The 24,690-nt window shown below is 39.5% G+C and overlaps 1 protein-coding gene across 2 annotated transcripts in view; it reads left to right on the top strand.

The window, feature by feature from the left end:
* Nucleotides 1-1,956: 1,956 nt before the first annotated feature.
* The window catches only part of LOC130879860 (solute carrier organic anion transporter family member 1C1-like), a 31,635-nt gene continuing 8,901 nt past the window's right edge, over nucleotides 1,957-24,690 (top strand). For both annotated transcript variants that reach the window (XM_057778698.1, XM_057778703.1), the window contains exons 1-8: nucleotides 1,957-2,084; nucleotides 4,197-4,330; nucleotides 6,094-6,240; nucleotides 8,084-8,182; nucleotides 9,939-10,184; nucleotides 11,018-11,182; nucleotides 18,452-18,647; nucleotides 23,417-23,582. In XM_057778698.1, coding sequence (XP_057634681.1) covers nucleotides 2,035-2,084; nucleotides 4,197-4,330; nucleotides 6,094-6,240; nucleotides 8,084-8,182; nucleotides 9,939-10,184; nucleotides 11,018-11,182; nucleotides 18,452-18,647; nucleotides 23,417-23,582 — 1,203 coding nt within the window. In that variant the 5' untranslated portion in view covers nucleotides 1,957-2,034. The remainder of the gene's footprint in view (nucleotides 2,085-4,196; nucleotides 4,331-6,093; nucleotides 6,241-8,083; nucleotides 8,183-9,938; nucleotides 10,185-11,017; nucleotides 11,183-18,451; nucleotides 18,648-23,416; nucleotides 23,583-24,690) is intronic.

The following is a 24,690-nucleotide window of genomic DNA, read 5'->3' as shown; positions in this document are numbered from 1 at the left end:
TTGCATTAGTTATTTTTGATACTCTATTGTATGTAGTCATGCAGAATAAAGGTGTAGTATTTTTCCAAACATTGATTTATATTTATTTATGAATTGTTAGAAAAGATGTAAAATTTGATTATATTATCAAAAGAAAGGGCTGGTTGAGCTTGGCTTCTTTTGTATAATTAAAAAAATTTTGCGGACAATGAAGGCTGATGAGAAGCCAAGGACAATGGCACTAGGTTTCGATCCTAATACATGAACTGGCTTTGTGGGAGCGTAGCCTGTTTGGATGCTCACCTTCCTGGACCTAGATAGAAGTGGGAGGACCTTGGTCTTCCTGTAGAGCAGGGAATTTGGACTGCTCTTCAGTATCGAGAGGGAGGGGGAGTGGACTAGGGGGAGGAGAAGTGGAGTGGGGATAGGGGGAGGGGAGCGGGGGGAGGGGGCAATATGTGGGAGGAGGGGGAGGGAAATGGGAAACGGGGAGCAGTTGGAAATTTTAAGTAAAAAAGAATAAAAAAAAAAAAGTCAAACTCAGAAAGGGGCAGGCTTCCCATGGAGGCAGAGAGGAGGTAGGGGGAAGGTATGAAGAAGAGGAGGTAGGAGAAACTGTGTTTAGGATATAAAATAAAATTATACAAAATTTTTTTTAATTATACAAAAGAATTTTCCATTTTTAACAGCTTTGTAGTATCCTTTGCACCACCTCCTAGGAATTCTTGTGTATAACAGAGCTTGAGAAACTTGTAAAACACGTTGAATTATTAAGCTTAGGAGATGGTTTGCTCATTCATTAATGAGTCAAGTAAACATGAAGACCTGGTTTTATATCTGAATCCAGATTAAACAGCAACAACAACAAAAATCCAGGCATGGTATTGGACCCTTTCTTGTTATTGCAGAATGAATCAGTGAAGACAGCTTACAGCTTGCTGGACCACCAACCTAGCCTAAATCAGAAAGCCATGGGCCTATGAGAGGAGACATAATCTTGTGAATTGAGGCAGATAGCATCTGAGAGCTGACACCTATGGTTGATCTCCAACTCCATATGCATATACACACATACAATGTGTCCATAAAAAAGCATACACACAGAAGTAACTCATGATGTTTCGTTAGAACTATTTTAAAATGATGTAATTCTTACTTTAAAACCAACATTATTTTTTATTTCTAAAATGCCTGTCTTGTGGAATAAGTTATCGTTTTATAAAAGTGAGTTAAACATTTTATTTCATTTAAAGTGAGGCATGTCTTGCCTTTGTACAACCTTTATTTATCAGCTGTAGAGATAATCTAAAATATACATTACAAAAACAATTAGGAATAATAACTGACACTTTAAAGCATAAGTGAATGAAGAAAATTAATAAAATTTACTGCAAAATCACCAATAAAAATTAAAAATATCAGCTAAAGGAAGCCTTTTATAATTTCGATATACTTTTAATTTTTAATTGTATGTGTGTGGTGTGTGGTGTGTGCGTGTAGGTGTGTGCATTTGAATGTCAGTGCCCTTGGAGTTCTGATGAGGGCATCTAACCCCTGCAGCTGGAGTTACAGGCAGCAGTAAGCCACCCAGTATGTTACTGAGAACCAAACTTGGCCTTCCAAGAGCGGTATACTCTCTCTACCAAGAAGCCATCCTTCCAGCCTCTGCCTCTAATTTAATTCACTGATAAAATGCTTTTAGAAGAACAAACGGCCAGGTTGGGTAAAACAAAACGGCAGGAGGATGGTAAGTTTTTGCCATTTTGACAAAATGCAAATAGTTTGGGTCAAGTCATGAACCTGGAAATGATTTCAGCAGCCATTTTAGCTCACAGGGAGAGTCACATGATGGGAAATCTGGGCGTGTGGTTTCTCCTTAGAGCGAAGCTGCACTGAACCTGCGTGCGCAGGTGCGCCATGTGTTCACTTCTGCTGTTTCCTAGACCATGAATGCATCTTCTTTCCCCCAAAGGGAATCTCCTGGTCATCACATTTGTTAGTTACTTTGGCTCCAAACTTCACAGACCAAAAATCATTGGAGCAGGCTGCCTGGTCATGGGAGTTGGAACACTGCTCACAGCGCTGCCACAGTTCTTCATGGAGAAGTAAGTCCAAAGCCTCCATCTTTTCCTAACCCTTTCTGCGATGGCGGATCTTCTCTCTCTCTCTCTCTCTCTTTTTTTTTTTTTTTTTGTCATTTGTCTTGTTTTCATTCGGCAAATGTCTTGGTACATGGCTCTGGTTAGTTAGATATTTTCTTTACTAGACTGCCCAAGATGGCATTGAATTCACAGCCTTCCCGCTTCAGCCTCTGGAGTTCTGAGGTTATAGGCATTTCTATAAAAAAATATATGTGGGTGTTTTGCCTGCCTGTGTCTCTGTACACAATGTGCATGCCATGTCATGGAGGCCGGGAGAGGACGTTGAATCCTCTTTGAACTGGACTTAAAGTTGGTTGTGGACTGCCATGCGGGTACTGGGAATTGTACCCAGATCCTCTGCAAGAGCAGCCAGTGCTCTCCACCTTGACCCGTGTCTCCACCCCCATCACCAGACACCATTTACAGCTTTTCACGAAACTATTCATTGATTATGGGCTTTTTTTTTGTAAATTTGCATTGTTTTGTATAAACAAACTTTTTGTTCTGCCTTCTTCAAATAAATAACCTTGGTGTTACACAAACGTTATTAATCATAGATGGTAATTATGACGAGGCACTCTGGCTGGCTGGGTTTAGCATTCTTTCTCTTAGCTCCACTAACCCACATATATGAGAATTGCTATAGTATACATCTATACTGATCATTGTTTTAGGCACTGTGGATAAGGGAATGAAAAGAACTCCCTGAGCTCATGGATCTTAGGAGTAGGAAAAAAAAACAATACACACATGCAGAGTGCTGTGGTATGTCATAGAAGGATATTATCTTTAGAGAATGGGGCAGGGAAAGATGGGCAAACCTTGAAGAACACTTGCTATACAAGGTGCACATTGCATAAACACCTGTAATTCTAGCTCAAAGGCACCTCACATCTTCTTCTGGCTTCCCTGTGAGCACATACACCCATACATCCTCAGGCGTGTGCGCGCACACACACACGAATGATACAGAACAACAACCTAGTGAAGACACTTAAGGAAAGAACTGTGAAAAGACAAGGAGATTCTCGCAGATTGACTGACCAGTGAGCTCTGGTGATGCGCTCTGTCTCCCCAGTGATAGGGTTACATATGCCCACTGCTGCACCTGGCACTTAACTAAGTGCCGGGGATCTGAATTCAGAATCTCATGCTTACAAAGCTGGTCCTTTACTGACTGCCTAGACCCAGATGTGAAGTTTATAATGGTAGATTGTAACTGTGATCTCTGCTTCAAAACTGACACTGATGAATAGGCTTGGGATGAGACTGCAGGAAGTGGATACAAAATTTCCATATGCTCAGTAAAGACTGCTCTAGGCAGAATTTGAAAGTTGTTCAGAACTAAAACCCTAAACTTAAGGGCAGCCATGGCTGGGGCTGGGGCTTACCAGTAATGCGCTGTCCTGTACACAGGGGAAGTAGTTTTGGCGTCCAGCATGGAAAAAAAGAAAAATGAAAGGTTTCTACCATTATTTGGACCTGATGACACAGACCTGTAATACCCGCCATTCCTGAGACAGGAGCAGGAGGCTCACATAAGTTCTTGGCCAGTCTGTGTAGGCCTCAGCGAGTTCAGAGCTAGCTCAGGGCAATTTAGCAAGTGCATGGTGGGGGTGCGGAGTGGAGGGTGGAGGGGTGGGGCTGGGTTAATCTGTAGTCGAAGTCATTACCTGGAGGGAAAAAACAGAATTCCTTCTGAGTAAAGGGCTCTAGAGCCGTGATGTGTTTTGCACATTCTTGAGAGCTGGCCTGATGTGGGATTCCTGTGAGCATTCTGCCAACTGTGATTTTGATGTGCTTTAAGTGAGCAGGTGATGGGCAGTCACCGTCTTCTATTAAAATGAGTCTTGCCTTTCTTTCCTGTCTGTGGACCACAGATGGCCCAAGAATGATGCAAAGGCAGGCAGCATCTTCGGATGGGTCATGCACCAAGCCCCTGTTCAGGGCAGGTTTGGTTTGATGAGTCCAACTTGAAAGAATGCAAACCCAACCTGCCCTCACATGAGTGGCAAACCAAGTCTGTGTTTTAGCATGATGTTAGCCTGTCAGGGTAAACATATTCTCTATTTGCAGGTACAGCTATGAGAAATATGAGAAGTACTCTCCCTCCGCCAACCTTACTCCCAACATCTCTCCGTGCCATCTGGAGTCCAGCAGTCTGCCACCAAGCTTAGCCACAGGGAAATCACCAAGCAAAATGAATGATGGTAAGTAGATTTTTAAAAATTGACTTGTGTAAGTAAATAGGTTTTAGTTTTTATCTATAATTTAGTTTATTGTTACTATTTTGTATATTATTATTCAGTTTTTTTTCTGAAAAGCATTAGTACTGAAAATACTAAAGTATAAAAAAATTCCTACAATTGTGCTGGGAGATGGCTGAATGGGAAAGGGTGGTTGATTTGCAAGAATGAGGACCTAAGTTCAGATCCTCAGCACCCACTTAAAAATCTAGGCATGTCTGCACATGCCTATAAACCTAACACTCAGGGACACATGTAGGCAGGTTCCTAAAATTTGCTAGCCAGCCAGCCCAGCTGAAACAGTGGACTTTTGGTTCAGCGAGAGATTCTATCTTGAGGCAAGAATGATGGACAAAGGTACCGATATACTCTGGCCTTTGCTTCTGTACAGTGACAGACACACACAACTGCTCTTCACATGCCTGCACACTGCAAGCACTCATACATACATACACAGCTCATAGAGTATAAAACTGTATGATATGATCCCAGTAAAATATTCCAGTAGTTCAATATTATGAAAAAAAAACACACACAAAGGGTTTGCTAGTGACTAGGAACATCTACCAGTGGTTTCTTCTAAGATGGGTCTTTAAATGAACATAAAATGAACTTCACAAATAGAATCATCAATCTAAAGGGTCAGGTAAAGCCGGGCGGTGGTGGCGCACGTCTTTAATCCCAGCACTTGGGAGGCAGAGGCAGGCGGATCTCTGTGAGTTCGAGACCAGCAAGTCTACAAGAGCTAGTTCCAGGACAGGCTCCAAAACCACAGAGAAACCCTGTCTCGAAAAACCAAAAATAAAATAAAATAAAATAAAAAATAAAGGGTCAGGTAAGAAATGTAATTTGGATATATTTAATTTTTTCTTTATCCCCTTCACACCTAGGTAAAAATAGCTTTCACCTCCCAGTGTTGATGAGAAAGCTCCAGTTGTAAATACCTGAGAACCACTTATCCCAGTGTGTGCCTGGGAGGGGACATTTAGATATGGTGATCACTGGAGGCAGTGCCAGAACTCTGTGAAGCAGTCTTTCTTTTATGTGACTGACATAACTCCCCTGCCTCATATGGTCAGATTGCGGCATGACATTTATTAATGCATCCTTAAATCACTTTAGATTTGGCTCTAAAATATTGTCAAAAACCTGTTCCTTTTGTTAGAAGATATGGAATTAAAGAATATGAGATGTGTAATTTTTATGTCACTTGTTTGGAGAATTCTAAAAATGGTTGATTACTAGCACAAAGAACTGTAGGCAATACAGCCCGTGCTGCAGCTGTCAGCCACGTCAACACTTGAGTTTCAGGTAGAACTTAGACAACAATGGAAAATACTTGTGATTAAAAATGACACGATTTGTACTAAAGTGGGTGTAGATAAGCACTTGTTCAGGGCCTGTTTTGCCTCCGAGAACATGCTGAATGGGGTTGGAGTATAGAAAGCCAAACATGTCTGTAGGTTCAAAATGAAAAAAAGAGAGCAACTAAATTCAAGGAATTTGAAGAAGTGAGAATCTCTTAGTGAGGCCTCCAGATTTAACTGTGGAAGAGACAGAAGTCTAAAAAATAATTCAGCCTCTTCCAAACTCTTACCAGTTTAGCACTGTGGCAGATTTTGATTCTGCCTTCTAACACAATTTTAAAGCTGAGTATAGAAATGTAGAATAAACATTTCGCATCAGTAGTGAGCTCACTCTAGTCTTCTTTTTGCTTCTCTTTCTAGAATGCAAAGGGGATGCCAGCTCCTCCATGTGGGTTTATGTCTTCCTGGGAAATCTTCTGCGAGGATTAGGGGAAACTCCCATCCAACCCCTTGGCATTGCCTATCTGGATGACTTTGCCAGTGAAGACAATGCTGCTTTCTATATTGGTAATGTCCACTTCATCTAGTGTGAGAAGTGGGGTGTCTGTCTGCTCCCTTCCCGTCTATTTCAGATTTAGTGTGGAAGGTCTTAGCACTCAGTCTCCATGCCTTCATTCAGTTAACACTTGTTTGAAATACACAGAGGATTTGAACAGTGGAGACACTTTGTTAGTCGGTGTCTTTTGCATAAGGAAGAGAACACTAGACTAGAAGAAAATAGCTGTGATCTTGACAGTAATGGCATGGAACCTTGTGAAGGCATCTTGGGGATTTCAGAGTTCAGAGATTGTTTTTTAACATTTTGTGTGTGTGAGTGTGTATAGGTGTGTGTGCATATTGTTTCTGCAGTTCTAGAAACCGCCTTGCATTATAAAAGTCCCGATTAAAGGATCTTTTTTTTCCTATATGAGAAAGGAAGGAATTCTGGAACCTTGAAAGTGGGTATGAATGATTAAAAAGAAATATAAAGAGAATAAGCAAGGCTCAAGGCTACCGCATCTGTAGATTGTGTCCCAGACAACTGCAGAACTCATCTGTGTCTACAAAAGAGGGGGGAATGCCCTGGAAAATCTTCCACACAAACTGTAGTAGAAGTGAACTCTGAGGGTCAGATGTGTCTATGCACTGTTTAATGGGTGTCTCTCACATTCTGGAATCCAGTCAGAAATTAGAACTGCAGGCATGACTATTGTGTCAACTGTGTTTCATACACTGGTTTTGATTTCTTGGAATGCTGATCTTTTGAATGCATAGCCTTTAGGGACAAAGGACAAGATTGGATGAGAGACTTTGCCAAGAATTATTGTGTTTCTGGGCACATACCACAGAAATCCCTGATATCCGGCAGATGCCAATACAGACTTAAGAACAGACTTTCACTCTATTAGAGAACCGGAGCATAACTCCGGAGCTGAGGCGGTACTATATGGGATACACTGAGCAAGGATTCAGATACTGGCTAAGATTTACCTACCTCTGGAGGTTCTCAGAGGCTCCCACAGTCTTACTCTCTCTTCTGTTTTGAAAGAGAAGAGGCCAGGGAATGTCTCTTCATGTTCTTGAAGTCCCCAGGAATATGAGTGTTTGAGTTCTGCAGGGAAATGAATGGCGTGTGGGAAACACTTAGCTGAGCAGGATGACCTTTCTACGTCCTGGTGGCGCTCTGCTCTGGGTAACCTGTTACAGTCATCCATCAGGCTGCCCCTGACCTCTGGTGAGGTTTCTAGAAAAACTTGCCCCAAAATTGGCTTTTTTTTTTTTTTCTGCTTCTCGAGAGAACACTCTCCTCACAATGCTTCCTCACAAGCGCCACATAAATGAGTGGGCACTCTTTATCACTGAGGTGGAAAAAATCCATTTTAATGACAAAACAGAATTTTTGCTTTACTGACCATAATTTTCTGATAAAGATTACCAAATTAGTATTGTTTTCCTTGTTTGTTTTTGTCTCACTTAGTCCCTACCTACTTCTTCCATCACTCAAGGGCTAGGATTCCTAAACTGTGGACAGCACAACTGTCAGGACTAAAGTTTGCTTCATGTTTAGAATTTAAATTTGTTATAGTCCTAGTGTTATTTCCATGAGTGGATTCCTGTGTTAGAAGTAATAATTTTCTCCCCAAATAGAGAAAGACTTATTTCCTGAGCTGTTGTATTGAAAAATAGCCAGTGCCACTACAGGTGAGGTGCCCAAGTTTTATTTTGCAGCTACCAATGTCATCTCATTTATATTTCCTGCTCAGCATTTGATTAATTTATTAAGACAAATCAAAGTGGCAGTTATTCTTATTTTTCCTCTATCCCCCCGCTAATAGGTTTTATTTTAATTTGGTTTGCTTTTTTTGTGCAGGGTGTGTGCAGACAGTGGCAATTATAGGGCCCATTTTTGGCTTCCTCTTGGGTTCATTATGCGCCAAACTGTATGTTGATATTGGCTTTGTAAATCTAGGTAAGTAGGTCTATTTATTTTATCTAACCATCTATCTATCTATCTATCTATCTATCTATCTATCTATCTATCTATCTATATCTATCTATCTATCTATCTATCAATCTATCTATCTATATCTATCTATCATCCATCTATCTATATCTATCTATCTATCTATCTATCTATCTATCTATCTATCTATCTATCTATCTATCTATCTATCTATCTATCATCATCTATCTTTCTACCTACCTATCTGATTACACTTTTGTTTGTATGTGTATACCATGATGCACTTGAGAAGGTCAGTTGACAACTTGTGCAAATCAGTTCTCACCTTTCACCAGGTGGATCCTGGGATGGAACTCAGGTACCCAGGTGTTGTGCAATGCAGGTATTAATGGGTATAGAAGGATAAACAGGTAGCGGTTAGAACAGGGTGACCTGTGGTCTGTTTTTAAGGCAGATCCTCTTCTGTAACTGCCAGTTATGCAGCTACACGGTTCAGGCTCCAAATTGTGACTCCTGCTGGCTCTCACTTGTCTCAGATGTGTCAACATTTGTTATAGTGACATCAACCAATAAAGCAAACACATAGAAGCAAAAGTCTTTAGTGACCACACTTCCCCCTCTCCTAGTCTTAGACTATCTCCCCTGCCCTGTTTTCCCAACTAGGCAATTATCCTGGAGACTGGCAGCCATTATTCTTTGTGGACAATCTTAAAATTTAATAAGTAAATCAGATGCAAGTGCTTCTGAAGGAACAGCTGGCTATAGGGTGTTATATGGCCTGTTCTCTCCCTTGTACTCAAGGCACAGTCCCAGAGCACAGTGTAAAGCCATGAGCCTCACATAGCCTTTAGTCTCTGACTTATTAACCTACAATTCAAACAGAGAAACTAAAGTCCTCCAGGAACATTTCAGGAATGCCTTTCCTGGAGATTGTGTGTGTGTGTGTGTGTGTGTGTGTGTGTGTGTGTGTGTAGGGACATAGCCCCACCCATTGGGGGCGTGTTCGCCTCGGGCTAATGTTTACGGATAAATCTGCCGGGCGTGAGCCCAGCAGCCCTTTTCTTTTGCTCCGCTTTCCCGGTACACCGCGGGAACCTTTGGTCCTGTAAGTTTATTTCCTTATTAAAGCTGTATATATCTATATAATCTGTCTACATTCATTTGCGCCACCACATGTGTGTGTGCCATGTATGAACTATCAGATGTTTTCTATTTTCATGTGTGTGTATATATACACACATACATATATATACATGTTTCTTTGTGTCCTGGGTATACATGTGTGGGAGCATTGTACATGGATGGTCATGCATGTGGAGGCCTTAGTTAATGCTATGAAATTATTATAAATTTTTCTCCTACCTTGTTCTTTGAGGCAGGGTCTTTCAGTCAAACCCAGAGATCACTGATATAGCTAGTGTGACTATCCAGCTTGCTCTGTGACTCTCCTGTTTCTACCCTGGAGACTGGAAAAAAGATTAGCATCTAGACCCACCTGGCATCCATCCATCCATCCATCCATCCATCCATCCATCCATCCATCCACCTATACATATATACATACATACACACATATTTGTGTGTGTGTGTGTGTTCATGGGTATTTGAACTTTGATCCTCATGCTCTGAGACCACCCCCTGATCCTGTTAGGTAATTATTTATGATGCGTTAGAGTTGTTGCTTGAACTTATTTTCTGCAGTAATGCATTTCAACACCCTAACCTTGAAAACGTTGCTACTTAACAAACCTCTGTCTTTCAGACCACATAACCATCACTCCAAAGGATCCCCAGTGGGTTGGGGCCTGGTGGCTTGGTTACCTAATAGCAGGGCTCCTAAGTCTCCTTGCAGCTGTTCCCTTTTGGTGCTTACCCAAGACTCTACCAAGATCCCAAAGTATAGAGGACTCTGGATCCTCATCTGAGAAGTCCAAGTTCATTATAGATGACTCTATTAACTACCAAATGGCCCCTGGAGAAGAAACAAAAATCATGGAAATGGCAAGAAGTAAGTCATATTCTCCTTGATCACGGACTCATGTCCGTCTTCCTAGTGGGACTTGAGGAAGGGTACGCATAACAACATTTGACTCCCCTGTCTGAAAGAAAAGTTGAGAAACCATTACAGGAAGCAGAAATGGAGGGGGGAAGTCATTCTTATTGAAAAAGTTATGCAGGTGGATGAACAAGAGTCCTGCATATTTTCCTTTTAGGTGGCTCCACCTTCTCTCACATACCATTGTTCTTCTCCATAGTAGCTTCTCAGTGTAAGTCTGAATGGACAGAAAGAAGAGACTGTAACTCCATGACTAAGAGCCTTTTACACATAAGCCCCAACAATATAAAGAAACGTGTGTCTCAGCAAGGGTGTAAGTGGGAGGGAGGCAAAGGTCAGGCTTGTAATCCAGATTTCTCCTCAGGAAAGTTGACGGCTGAGAAATTGTACCCATCTTTTTATTTTCAAGCCATCCTGTGTTTATTTTTATAGACATTCTTGAACTTGTTGAAGCTCATTGCATGAATCACAGGAGAAAGATCCTTTCAAAGCCAAGGCATGTTGACTAAAGGAGACAGCAGTGAACTATGTTGGGAGAAAGAAACTTACACTGGTGGTTCTTGGTGTCCAACTTGGGGCTCCTAGAGGGAAGAAGAGGAGAAATGCTCTGCCCTCTTGTCACTGACACATCTGTCCCTGTCTCACTCATAAGTCCTATATAGTATTTCAGAGGAGTGTGCGTGTGTGCCTAGATCCAACCCTGGGCAGACTGCAGCCCTGAAGGTTGCAGTGTAGACCACTTGAGACCCTCGTTGCATGAATGCCATATTGTTTTTGTCTTACAGATTTTCTTCCATCCCTGAAGACTCTTATTAGAAATCCAGTATACATCTTATACCTGTGTGCAAGCACTGTTCAGTTCAATTCTCTATTTGGTATGGTGACATATAAACCAAAGTACATTGAGCAGCAGTATGGGCAGTCATCCTCCAAGACCAACTTTGTCATTGGTATGCCCACCTGTCTGTTATGTGTTCCCATAGAAACCATCCTTCATGACCCTTCCAATTCTTAGTAATATTATATTGCTCCAGTTTTTAATGTAAAATCATTAGGGTATTTTAGATGAAATAAAAGAATATGTTTTTAAAAACTCTAGTAGGGTAAGTATGTGTACATGGTGGGTGTGTAACTGTGACTGGATGTGAGAGAATTCCCCACAGTCCTTTAAGGAGTATAAAAAAGTGAATATAGCATGGATTTTTTATTTTTAGATTATTGCTGATATTGAATACCTGTGTTTTAGGCTTTGTTGATGCCTTACAATATTGACAATATTGCATGCATGGTGTCTGGTATTGCATGCAGCAGGCATTTATACAGTATAACTGTGTTTTCCATAGCACAACTCAGAGTCGAAGGATGTTTTTGATTTCTGGAGACTATGTTGTTTGAAGGGATTGTATTTATAGCATATTAATGTAGCCAATAACAAGAACACCACTCAAGGACCAAAACAAGAATAAGAAAGTAAAAGAAATATAATAATGTTTAAATACAGAGTTATACCCTGTATAAAATTAAGAATTTAAAACATGAACTGACTCCTTCTCTCCAGGAATATTTCATTTAAAAATCACCATTTTGAGGCGTTAAATTTATTCTGTTTCTTGGGACACATTCTTTTAAGATATGAGACTCTAAAATAACTTCCTTCTTCATAGGAATTGTTAAAGAATTTCTCGTATTAATATTTTATATAGTATGGCTGTGTTATGGGGATGTGTGGGTAAGGGTGGATGAGTATGTGGGTGGGTGGATGTGTTCATTTGTGCACATAACTGCATATGCCTCTGTAGGTCAGAGGTCAATAAGGCTTTCAAATCTCCTGGAGCTGAAGCTAGAAGTAGTTGTGACCCATCCAATGTGTGTTCTAGGAACCACACATGGGCTTCAGAGCCATCTCTCCAGCCCTTATTCACAGAATATTTTTTAAATTACTCCATAATTTTATCCCTGAAAAGAGAAGAGGAAAGCTGAGTATATCTTAAAAGATGAAATTTTCCTATAACAAATTCTGAATAATGAGCATGTAGAAGTTGTTAAAGTGACTGACTTGTTTGGTCTATTCTCCAACATTCTAAGCAGTTTCAAAATTAGATCACTGAACTATTTTCACTTCCAATATTAATTGATTCAAAATAACTCACTTGTATGATTTTCTGGCTAAACAAAATAACTATTTTAGAAATATCCCCATAGAACTTTATCCATATCTCTTAGTGTTATATACTGAGCATAAGGAGAACAAATAAATAAGCAATGAACATTTGAGATAGTCTTTACATTTTATATGTAGTTTTATATACTACATATATTTTGAATATACAGGATATATTTTACAATGAACAGTTAAGTATGCAGATGTTTCTTGTATAGTTTAACTGAATTAATTATGCATATGTATATGCACATTTGTGTGGTGGTGTGTGTGTGCTCATGTGTAGACTAGTCACCATCTAGAGCATTCTGTTACCCAAGAGCATTATTACCAGCATAGACTTTACCTAATGAATAGAAGTGTGACAAACTTTATCTTTGTAAGCCAGCCTTTCTTGTTCTTGAGCCTCACGCAAGTTGGATAATTGATGTTTAGATTTGCTCATGGTTCTAAATACTCATGGCTTGTTCTTTTTCATTACCATGGTATAGTCTGTGACATCAATATACCATGAATTATTTATATTTAGTAACTTTAGTGCCCATAGCATTTTGGATAGTTTTATTCTTTTAGCTACTGGAGATCACACAACCATGATCATTCTGTGGGTATATTAATTTTATTTGACTAGCTCATAGAATGCAATTACTAGATCATAGGCAGTCTATGATAGACAGTATGTGTTGCTGAGAAACAACATGGCAGAGCACATTTAAACATGAACTGGATGTGTGGGTGCATGCTAATCTCCCCACATTTTTGCCAGACCTTGCTGTTGTCAGCCTTATACTGTGACATCATTTACCTGATGACTATTTATATTGAGTATGTCTGCATAGGCCATTTACCCATGCTGTTTTTTATTTTGCTTCCAAGTCTTTCACTTGGTAACTTCTGGCAACTGTATATTTTTCTTCATGGAATGCATGTATTCCAAGTATTTCTCATATACTTTACCTTGCCTTTTAATTTTTCCATTTTTTAATTACATATTCTTTTCTCATATAATATCATCAATATGATTTCTCCTCTCTCTACTCCTTTTAGTTCTTCCCTATCTGATGTGATGTAATTTTAATTTTGATAGTGGTCATGATCATTATTTTAATTAAGCCCAGTTTTTAGTTCTTTATTTCTTGTATTATTTTCATTCTGTTTTTAAAACTGTACATTAAGCCCCCAATTCCCCGAAATGTTTTCCTAATACTTGTAATGTTACCATTTACTTGTTTAGGTTTTCACATATTGGAACAATACATTTCTACTAAAGTTTTTATATAATATGAAAGACAAGGTTTAACCAGAATAAAGAGAAAAATAACAATCAAATAAACCCAAACCTCTTCCCAGGAATTTGAACGAGAGTCCTTGTCTTCGAAGATGTGCCTGGTCCTCGTTATTCAACATCATACAACATTGCATCCAGGCTCTTGTTCTCTCCCACAATAGAGTCATGATGAGGTTTTTAAAGTTTTCTAATTGAAACCTGTTTTTCATAGAAGAAAATTAAGAATATTATTTAGAGAGAGATGTTTCTAACAGAAAATTAGGACTGAAGAGATGGCTCAGTGGGTAGAGGCACTGCACTTGCAGAAGGTCTTAAGCCCTGAGGAGGATCCCTAAGGTAGTTTTAAAACACTTAAAATTTTTACTAGTTTTTTTTGTGGGAGCCACAGATTCCTTGGGCTCACAAATAAACACTAGGGAAACCAGAAATGTTAAACACACAGGGCTCTCTTTAAAGGTAGATATATAACCTGTTTTCTGCCCAGAAGTTTAGGAGCAGAAGTGGATAATAGCCTGATAACCTTTGTGTTGTAAAGAGGGCTGCTTGTTTATCTTCCCAACACCCAGCATCTCATACTCGAAATAACCACAGGGAACTGTATTAGTTAAATCAGTGCTTGGCCTATTAGCTCTAATTTCTTACTGGCTAACTGTTACGTGTTAATTTAACTCATTTTTATTATTTTATATTTTACATGGCCTACAGGCAAGGTTCTAGCATGTCTGTCTTTGGTGCTGGCTCCATAACGTCTCTCCTGACTCTGCCTTCCTTCTCTCAGCATTCAGTTTAGTTTCCCCTGCCTTGCTCTGTTCTACCCTATCAGGCCAAGCCAGTTCCTTTATTAATTAATGGTATTCACAGCATGCAGAGGGGAATCCCACATCACCTCCCTTTTCTGTTTAAATAAAAAAGAAAGGCTTTTTCTTTAACATAGTAAAATTACATTTAACAAAACAGGTGTCAAGCAAGAATTAAAGTTACAACATTTATATATACTTTATCTTTTGTCATAACTAAGGAAAACTATAATTATAATTATAAATTCTTCAACTTCATCAAAGACTCCAGAAGGATATAATATTACCGAAGTCAACAGGACGTGCATTGTAAGCAACTTCTAAAACTCTAGAAATGATAGAGACATCTTGCTGCCTGGACAGTCAACCAAAGCTCTTCTGTACCATTGGGACATCCATCTTCAGCCTACAGGCCCATAGTATCCAGTAAACTTTTCCACAAAGCAGGAAATTTTAAAGACAGTTCTGCCTATATTGGCAGTTTATCAGTCACTTTCTTCTGTGTCCTGAATGTGTCTGGCAGACTCTTTCATGAAGCAGGAACCCCAAAGGCCCTTTCTCACCTTTAGGCAAGTTTAACAGTCATTTTTCTGTGGGTCCTGCATGTCCAGCATACCATCAAGCAGTCCAGGCAAGAGCAGTTTCTTGCCCAAGTAGCTAGCAAACTCTGTAAGGAGCCTCTTCGATGTCCATCATCCTCTTGAAGTATCTTGGTGCTGCCAGGAACAGATGTGTCTTACTGTCATGAAAACTCTTAAGTTCTTGGAACATTTTAAATGTCATGTTCTGTAGTTCTTTGAAGTGGTTGAAGAATACCTATCTATCTGAAATATATACTTTGTACATCTAGAAAACCTAACTAACATGATTACAGGTTTGACTATTATAGATGACTATTGAGCTATATTTCTTAATTATCCATTACAGCTTTAAATGAGCTGGAAAAGCACAATACCTTAATCAAGAGCAGAAAGTTTGTATCAATAAACCAAGGTCCATATCAATGCAAATTTCTATAGCACCTTTGTGCTATCTGTGTGGCCAAGATCACACCAAATCCTCCCCCAGACTCTTATCTTGAGCTTGTTTTCCTCATTTAATCTATAGAACCCATCTTTATGGAAGAGACCATGAATATGTTACAAAGAGTTTCAATGTAATCATGTCTTCAGCTTTGTTGTGTACATGAGAGTGAGTTAATTATCACCAAGAAACTTTTCAGCAAATTATGCTGTGCTTAAATATGCCTACAATAAACTACTTGGGGTCAGACTCTCTGTGTTTGAACTAACACCAGTTACTGAGTTGTGTTGACCTGAACTACCTTATTCCCATTCCCAACCCCCCACCCTCTGCCACCACTGCAGATTGTTACTCTGCTGGCCATGATGTTTGGAAAGGCCTTTGCTGTTCTTTGAGATGTTCATACATAGATACCCTCATTTCTGCATGCAACTTCCCCCAGATTCACTAACCCCATATTCAATATTCAATATGTTCACTGGAATATATATAATGAATACTATTCAGTGAACATATTAAATATTGAATATTGAAATAGGTATATTAAATATTTTAATATTTTTATATGTATATATAGATAGAGTGTGTATGTTATATATATATTGAGTACAATTTATGCTGCCCGTACACTCATGGATATGGGATCATCCACTGAAGCATGGTCCACCCAAACATCCTCACTTTTAAGAAAACTGATTATCCCTCCCCTAGCACCCACCAACAGTCAATAGCTCCTCAGTTAGGAATCCTGAGTCCTTCTCTCATACATGCTGAAATTTTGGCTACTTTGAACTTATGCAAGTAACCATGAGTTCACAAGTTCAGGCTCTTGTCATGTCCAGAAGACTGCTAACTGGGGTTTCCCAATGTTCTCAAGAGTACAATGTTTTCTGTATTTATTGAATGTGTGTTTATAAAAATAGGGCTGCATTATTTACTTTTCTGTTGTTGTTATAAAATACCATCCCAAAAGGGAACTTATAGAAGAGTTTATTTTGGTTTATGATTCCAGAAGGGCGAGTCTATCTTAGTTGGGTAGTGGCATGGCAGCAAGTGGCAGGTATGGTGTCAGGGGCAGGAAGACGAGAGCTTACATCTTCAAATACAAACACAAAGCAGAGAGAGAACTGGAAGTAGAATCAAGCTTTCAATTCTCAAAACCTCTTTCCAGTGAAGTACTTCCTCAGGCAAGGCTGTACCTCCTTATAACTTTAACCAGCTCCTCAAACTGGAGACCAAATGTTCAAATGTCTGAGTCTATGGATAACACTTCTCATTCACATGACCACAAGAACTAACACTAACATAATAGACACAGAATCCATAGCAGAGCTAACTTATAGGCTAGAAAATGGAAGGTTACACACACACACACACACACACACACACACACACACACACACACCAGAAAGAGAGAGAGAGAGATTAAGAGAGAGAGCGAGCTAATTCTATCTTCACATTTTTTTTTTAATTAGGAGAAACTGTTAGAATGAACGAATTTCGATCACAAGTAGCTAGATACTTTACATTCTTCCTAGAATATGTTCCTTATTTTTAAAATAGCAATCACATGTCTTTTAGATGTTTGTTGCCCCTTCAAAGTACCAGGACACTTCCATCTCCTTCATCTGCTACACCCCCACACTTCAGTTTAGCTGGAGAGCAAACATAGCATCTCCTTTATTCCATTTTAATAAATTCATATTCAGGTCCTTGTGAAGATTAGCCTATTTCTAACCTAGACCCTACCCTGGAGCTAGTTTCCAGCCTGAGCTGTGTTGAAGGAGCTGCGGGCCTGCTTTTCATCCCGCCCAGCTCCCACACGGCTAGCTTGACACCTGAAATAACAACACACAAATTGTATTCATTTCAACACTGCTTGGTCCATTAGCTCTAGTCTCTTACTGGCTAACTCTCATATCTTGCTTTAACCCATATCTAATAATCTGTGTAGCACCACGAGATGGTGGCTTACCGGGAAGATTCTAGTGTATGTCCATATTGGGCTGGAGCTTCATCACGTCTGTCTGAGGCATCTTACCTCACTGCCTTCTTCCTTCCAGCATTCTGTTCTGTCTTCCCTGCCTACCTGTGTTCTGACCTATCAGGTCAAGCAGTTTTCTTTATTAATCAACCTATGAAACAACAGATAGAGAAAGACCCTTCTATATCAGAGCTGGATTCTAATATGTCAATTTTAATATTAAAAATTACAACCCATAGTCAAATAAAATAGATGGATTAAATGCCCTTTCATCTATTGATATATGGTAGAAACATCTTTAAAATATAAGATAATATAAGAGTAACCAGAGAGGTTATTTCTTTTAATTACATGAAGATTACTTAAAAGATTAAGTATATAATGTGCCTGTTATACAAGAGATGGCTTTCAGGAAGATTAATGTCTACCCAACTGCCACCTGATTGAGAATATTAGTTTTGTTTATCTACCAGAAAGGACATGATTTGATCAGTTCATTCAGTATTAGTGGAACTTCACATTGCGTCATGTGGAATGTGAGACTCCAAGACTACACTTGTGCTATTGTTAACCTGTGACCTTTATTCTCATCCCAAACTCTTGGCATATGATTACCAATAATAACAATATTTTTTATAGTTTAAAAGGACAGCATAGTTTATTTTGGTTATTTATTTATTTATTTATTTATTTATTTTGTTTTTTAGAGACAGGGTTTCTCTGTGGTTTTGGAGCCTGTCCTGGAACTAGCTCTTGTAGACCAGGCTGGCCTCGAACTCATAGAGATCCGCCTGCCTCTGCCTCCCGAGTGCTGGGATTAAAGGCGTGCGCCACCACCACCTGGCAGGACAGCATAGTTTAATGCATCAAAACCATTGGTGAATGTTTGCTGTCACTAAGAACATGTGTGATGCTCAGAGATTTCTTGTAAGCAGTTACTGAATGACATATTTTCTTATTCCTCAGGGCTTATCAACATTCCTGCAGTGGCCCTTGGAATATTCTCTGGGGGAATAGTTATGAAAAAATTCAGGCTGGGAGTTCTCGAAGCTACAAAACTCTACTTGGGATCATCTGTCTTTGGCTACCTCCTCTTCCTCTCTCTGTTTGCGCTGGGATGTGAAAATCCTGGTGTGGCTGGACTGACTGTGACCTACCAAGGGTATGTTCCCTCATGATGTCTTATGAGGAGATGGGATTGTTTAATTCAATTGTCAATAGAATTCTCCAATAAGATTAATGTTTTAAGCCTCATAACTTTCATTTGAAGAAAATTTTTAATGGACTAACTGGCAGTACTTAAAACTTAGAATCCATTATTGTCACCCAAGTTTGTAGTTTCTTCCAAATATAAATTCGAATGTCCTATAGAAATATAAAAATTGCTTAATCTACATCTTTCATTAGAAAATTAACTGGAAGCTGGGATGTGGTGGTGCACACCTTTAATCCCAGCACTTGGGAGGCAGAGGCAGGTGGATCTCTATGAGTCTGAGGCCATCCTGGTATATAAGAGCTAGTTCCAGGACTGGCTCCAAAGCTACAGAGAAACCCTGTCAAGAAAAACAAACAAACAAACATAAAACAAGCAAGCAAGCAAGCAAACAAAGAATAAAACACCAGAAAATGAACCTGACAAATGAAACAATGTAACCATGGGAATACAGAGTTTACTTTGTTGTGTGGAGCAGCGGGCCCAGCTAGCTTTACACCCGAAATAATTACACAGAAATTGTATTCTTTTGAACACTGCCTGGCCCATTAGTTCCAGCCTCTTATTGGCTAGCTTTTACATATTGATCTAACCCATTTCTAATATTCTGTGTAGCACCACGTGCTGGTTTACCAGGAAAGATCTTAACCTGCGTCTGTCTGGAGTGAGAGAATCACGGCGACTGACTGGGCTTCTTTCTCCCAGCATTCTGTTTTGTCTACTCCACCCACCTAAGGGTTTGCTTATCAAATGGGCCAAGGCAGTTTCTTTATTAATTAACCAATGAAAGCAACAGATTAGAAAGAAATCACTCCCACATCATTACTTCTTAGTGAAGTGATGATTTATGGATTTTGGCTATAATTTTCTAATTTGAGAAATAGAATAATAACTATCTTTTAAGATTTGGAAGGCCTAAGTGATGTCATATACATGATAGTTATTAGTACTTGCTTGTCATAAAATAGGAGGAAGAAGCTGCTTTTTCTCTCCTCTGGACTCCTAGTTAACTGGTTTGGTCTTTAGGCCATCTTTCCTAGTCTCTGCTGTGTTAAAATCACAGCAACTTTCCTTAGCTGTTCATCTTGCAATGAGTCTGAAAATCGTGAGTAATTTACATTTCCTGGTTTTGCCCTCATGCCTATGCCATCACATATGTGGTAGGTGATTGGATTGTGTTGTTTCTAGCTTCTTTCTTAATGCAAGACTGGATCTCATAAGACCTACTTCACTATCCCATTTAAGAGTCCTTACCACTCTACCACAGGGAATGCCTGCATCTTTCCAGTTGTTCTACACTGTTTATCTACAGATGCTATTGAACCTCTACCCTGTACCAGAGAGGATCTAGATTAAATCTACCAGACTGCAGATGTTACTGAACCTCTACCATGTACCAGAGAAGATCTAGATTAAATCAACCATACTGCTTGAAGTCCTGCAGAGGTAGAAAGGCAGACTATCCAAATCTTGTATTTATTAGTTTCTTGTTTACAGTGCTGTGACCAAATACCTATCAAGAAGCATTTTAAGAAACGTGGTGTTGATTTAGGCTTGCGATTTGAAGGGACATATACAGCCCATCATGGAGGGGAAGGCATAGAAGCAGGTGACCCTGTGAGTTTTTGAGTGCATAGGAACTACATGTTCATATCTCATCAGACCAGGAGACAGAGATGGGACAGGAAACAAGGCTCTGACTCAGTGACCTACAGACCCCACCTCCCAAAGCTTCCACAACCTCTCAAAACACCACCACCTAATGTTAGAGTCAAGTATTCGAACACCTAAGCTTATAGAGGACATTTTTAATCCTCTGTATCTCCTGTATTCTACCTGATCATCTGCCTAGGGTCTACATTCTAGCCTCCATTTTCTTCACCAACATGATTCCTTCTGCTTGTAACTAACCACACAATGTAATATCTCTCATTTAAAATGAAAACAGTGAATGCAAAGTTAAACATAATGTATGCCTAGCAGGGCTTGAGAATGAAGAGTGGTCAGCAATAGACATTAAGTGTTAATGGTAATGATGAATCAGTGGAAGGCTCTACATGGAGTAGATGCCTTGTGCTATTTTTGACTGCACCTTTTGTATTTGTTATAGACCGGGATGGTGGAATCATTTGTAGTTTTCTGTTTATAAAGCATATGACTTCCACTTTCTAATGCATAGCCTCTAAACTCTTATACAAGTTAGTTTTGCTAACCTTCTTAGAAGGAAAGTGAGTTTTTAAAAGTTAATTTGCTCTCCAAACTTAGCATCTATCAAGTGTAGGTCTTGACTTTGCACATAGGCATGACTCACAGTATACTATTCTTTCTATGTTATGCTGTTTCTAAGGCAAAAGCAAATACATAAACAACTGCTGAAAATTTTGAGGTTCATATTATGAGTACTTCCATGATAAAAGATGAAATATTTTAAAGAAATAAAAGATAATATGACCATTGAGTACTAGCCTCTTCAACAGAGTCACCTTGAGAGACTGTAGCTGAATGACAATCGTGCTGCCATTGTTTGATGCATTCTGAAGCTCCTCTTTCAAAATTGCCTCCCATACTTTTCAAACATCCTCCACAGTGGCAGATTTAACCTTTGAGAATAGCTGTGCCATTGAAAGCAATTAAAGAAAGGCAACACCACTAGGAAAACACCCCACTGCTTACTACAGCTCTCTGAAAGAAAAGTTTCATTGGGGAATAAACACTCTAACATGTTTGTTGAAACTCTTCTTGTAATTAAAAATTTAAGTCACAACCCTACTGTCAAACCCATCCTTCATAAGACGAGTTTGCAATTAAAGTCTGTCCTAGATGGCAAAGTAAACGTATCCCCAGTAATGTAAAATAATTAACTTCAATGTAAAATGCTTCCCCTGGGATTGTCCTGTGTTGCTTTGTTTGAAATGGTTATTTTGATTCCAGACACCCAAGAGGTCCTCTACTGACAAGCTTGAGATACGGCAACTGAGGGTGTATCTTTTCTGTAGTAAGGAGAACAATGCTGGCATGAGGACCGGAATTTAGATGCAACAGACCTTGGAGGGTCCGTGCCTAGCTTTGTCACTAACGAATGGTGTGAGTTTGAACAAGAGCCCTGCCTAAATATGCATGTGAGTGGGTGGCCTCCATCACACCAAGATTTACTGGAGGTCCAATCATCTGCAACCTTGACCTCACAGGACCTTTAGCGGACTGATACTGATGCTGAGCTTTTAAGGATATTATTGTCATTACAGCTTCAGATGGAACCATTTATCTTAGCCATAAGTTAACACTTCATGGAAGAGAAGATTAAATGTTTACAGAGGACTTTCCTGAGACCTAGGAAAATGGGAAAATGCCCTTTTGTTCTGTCTGGGGTGACATTTCAGATGGCCCAATCCAAAGCAGCCCAATTAGATGGACAGTTACCTCAGTTAAGAAATTACTGCTGTAATTACATAGGAAATACACATTAGAAGCAAGGGCCCAAAGCACTGGTTCTTTCTCTAAACACCACCTTTTGATGAATGTGATTTCAATGCTAACATGATTTCAATATTAACATTAGGGAGACTGAAGCAGGTGGTCTGAGAGTTCAAGCCCCACCCAGGTTATATAGCAAGACCCAGACTCAATTGAAAAGACATTTTTTTCTTTGATGATTTAGTTCCCAGAAACTATGTGTCATGCTCGACTATGTGCTAAGAATTATATTTGACACCAGCATCATAAGAATAAATAAACAACCTGATCTGGCCTCCACATTTTATATATTTCAAAATATTATTTGTTCATTTAAGTAGCTAAAGTATCTGCATAAAAATTTATTAAGGTGATAGATCAACCCAAAATAAAATAAAATTAGAAAAAAATATAAAAAAGAAAAGAAAATGAGGAAAGAAACTGAATTATGAAAGGTCTATAAGAATAACACATAGCATGAAGCCAAAATGACACACCCATGGGTAAGTGCCCTGTGAACAGACTAGAAAAAGATAAAAAAGTTCAAGAAAGTCAACAGTTGGAAGATAAGTACTATTCATTAATATTTATAGACATTTTTCATCCTCCCAAAGCTGGCACTTCAGAGTGCTGCAATACATTTTTGTGGCTAAATGAGTTGGCAGTTCATTGAATAATGTGGAATAATGTCAGCAAAGACGACAAAGGATGCAGAAGACCTCTGTACACGGGGAGAATAGAGGGACAAAGGATTCATGGTGCATTACTGGAAAGACATATGCAACTAGATATATGGTGGTTCAGTGCAAGCAAGAAGGGTGTTCCCTGTTAGCTGCTTTCATTTATTGCTATAACCAACACCTACCATACTGATGTCCACACCACTGAAAAGATAGCATGTATAATGTCATAAATGGGCCTTGAATTTTACTTTTTTATCTTGAAATCATGGAGGGAACCACCTCTGCTCGGAAATTTACTACAGAACACTGGAAGCAGGAGACTTTAAATAAGACCTTTCAGCTAAGAAGTGGATGTGACTAGGATTGGTAAACCTCTTAAAATGGGGCTTAAGGGAAAGTCAGTTAACAGTTGGCTTATATTTAATATTTAGATGCTGAAACTTTTAACACAACAATTGTATATTCAAAAGACAAACAGTTGTCAATATAACAGCATTTATATGACTCAAGAGCATTGACATTTTAAAATCAGGATCTTGCCTGCTAAGAGGTAATATTTTATACTGTTACGTTTCTTTTCAGAACCAAACCTGTTTCTTATCATGAACGAGCTCTCTTTTCAGATTGCAACTCAAGATGTAAATGTTCAGAGTCAAAATGGGAGCCCATGTGTGGGGACAATGGGATCACATATGTGTCAGCTTGTCTTGCTGGTTGTCAATCCTCCAGTCAGAGTGGAAAGAACATTGTAAGAAATCTCTCCTAATGTATCTGCCTGTTCGCTGGCTATCATGTAGACCTGTGTTGCTTCGTTGGGGTCTTGGGAGGTGACCCAGGCAGAAGCCATGGTTCCGATCCAACCCTTGTATTTATATGGAAATATTGGGAATTTAAAACACTCTTTTTGATCTACAGCTGAAATAGTTAAGGAAAGAATTAGTCATGAAGCAGGTATAACAACTTTCATAATTGTTTAGTCTACACCTATCATTTTATTGTGAAAAACATTAGCCAAGAATAAGTCCCAACAATCATATAATTTCACTTGTAAGGTCTGCTTTAGGATCTGTGTCTCCTGAACTAAGGCCAGTAGATACAGGAGGTTTTAGGAATAGCACAAATATAAGAGGTTATGAGGTCTGTATTTAAAAAGACATGGATTCAGGAGCCCAGAACTGATTCCAGGGAGGTTAATGGTTCTGAAGCAGCTCTGCTTGATCAGGAGTCGGCACTGCAGAGCTTCTGGAGAGTGGAATGGAGCCAGAACTCTAGGCAGGAAGCTCGCTCAGCTGTCCAGGTGAAATCACTCATGTACTTGAGATGGCTTGAACTGCAAGCGCTTGTTCCTCACAGACAGGAAGTCCAACTGAAGGTGCCAGTGGGTTCATTGCAAGGTGAGGGCTGGCTACGGGGTTGCTGACATCCTCAGGGCAGAGGGCAGAAAGGACTAGGTGTCTGTAGTAGTCAGCCTTTTCACTCCCACAGTTAACTAAGAGAAAGCTTTTAAAGAGAGGAAAGCGTTGTTCTGGTTTAGATTCTCGGCATCTTTGGCCATGGACCCTAGGCTTGCCGCTTCCGGACCTGTGCTGCTGCCGTTTACCCTGCAGCAGCTGTGTGATAGAGGCCATTAGCCTCACAGGAACTGAAGGGAAAGCGAAGCAGAAGACAGGCTACATCTTTCCAAGGCACTCATCAGGGACCACTTCTTCCACCTAGCCCCTTCTCCTGCCCTTGACCACCCCAATAAAACAAACTATCACAATCTTTTTCACAAATCCATCAACTGGACACCCAATCCCTGGTACTAGAGGAGAACGCTTCCCGTTTAAATGTTAAAAAGATATTTTTCTAATATG

This window comes from Chionomys nivalis, chromosome 1, assembly GCF_950005125.1.
Source record: "Chionomys nivalis chromosome 1, mChiNiv1.1, whole genome shotgun sequence".
Lineage (NCBI taxonomy): Eukaryota > Metazoa > Chordata > Mammalia > Rodentia > Cricetidae > Chionomys > Chionomys nivalis.
The sequence above is the reverse complement of the archived record's forward strand: the minus strand, read 5'-3'. Positions and strand labels throughout refer to the sequence as shown.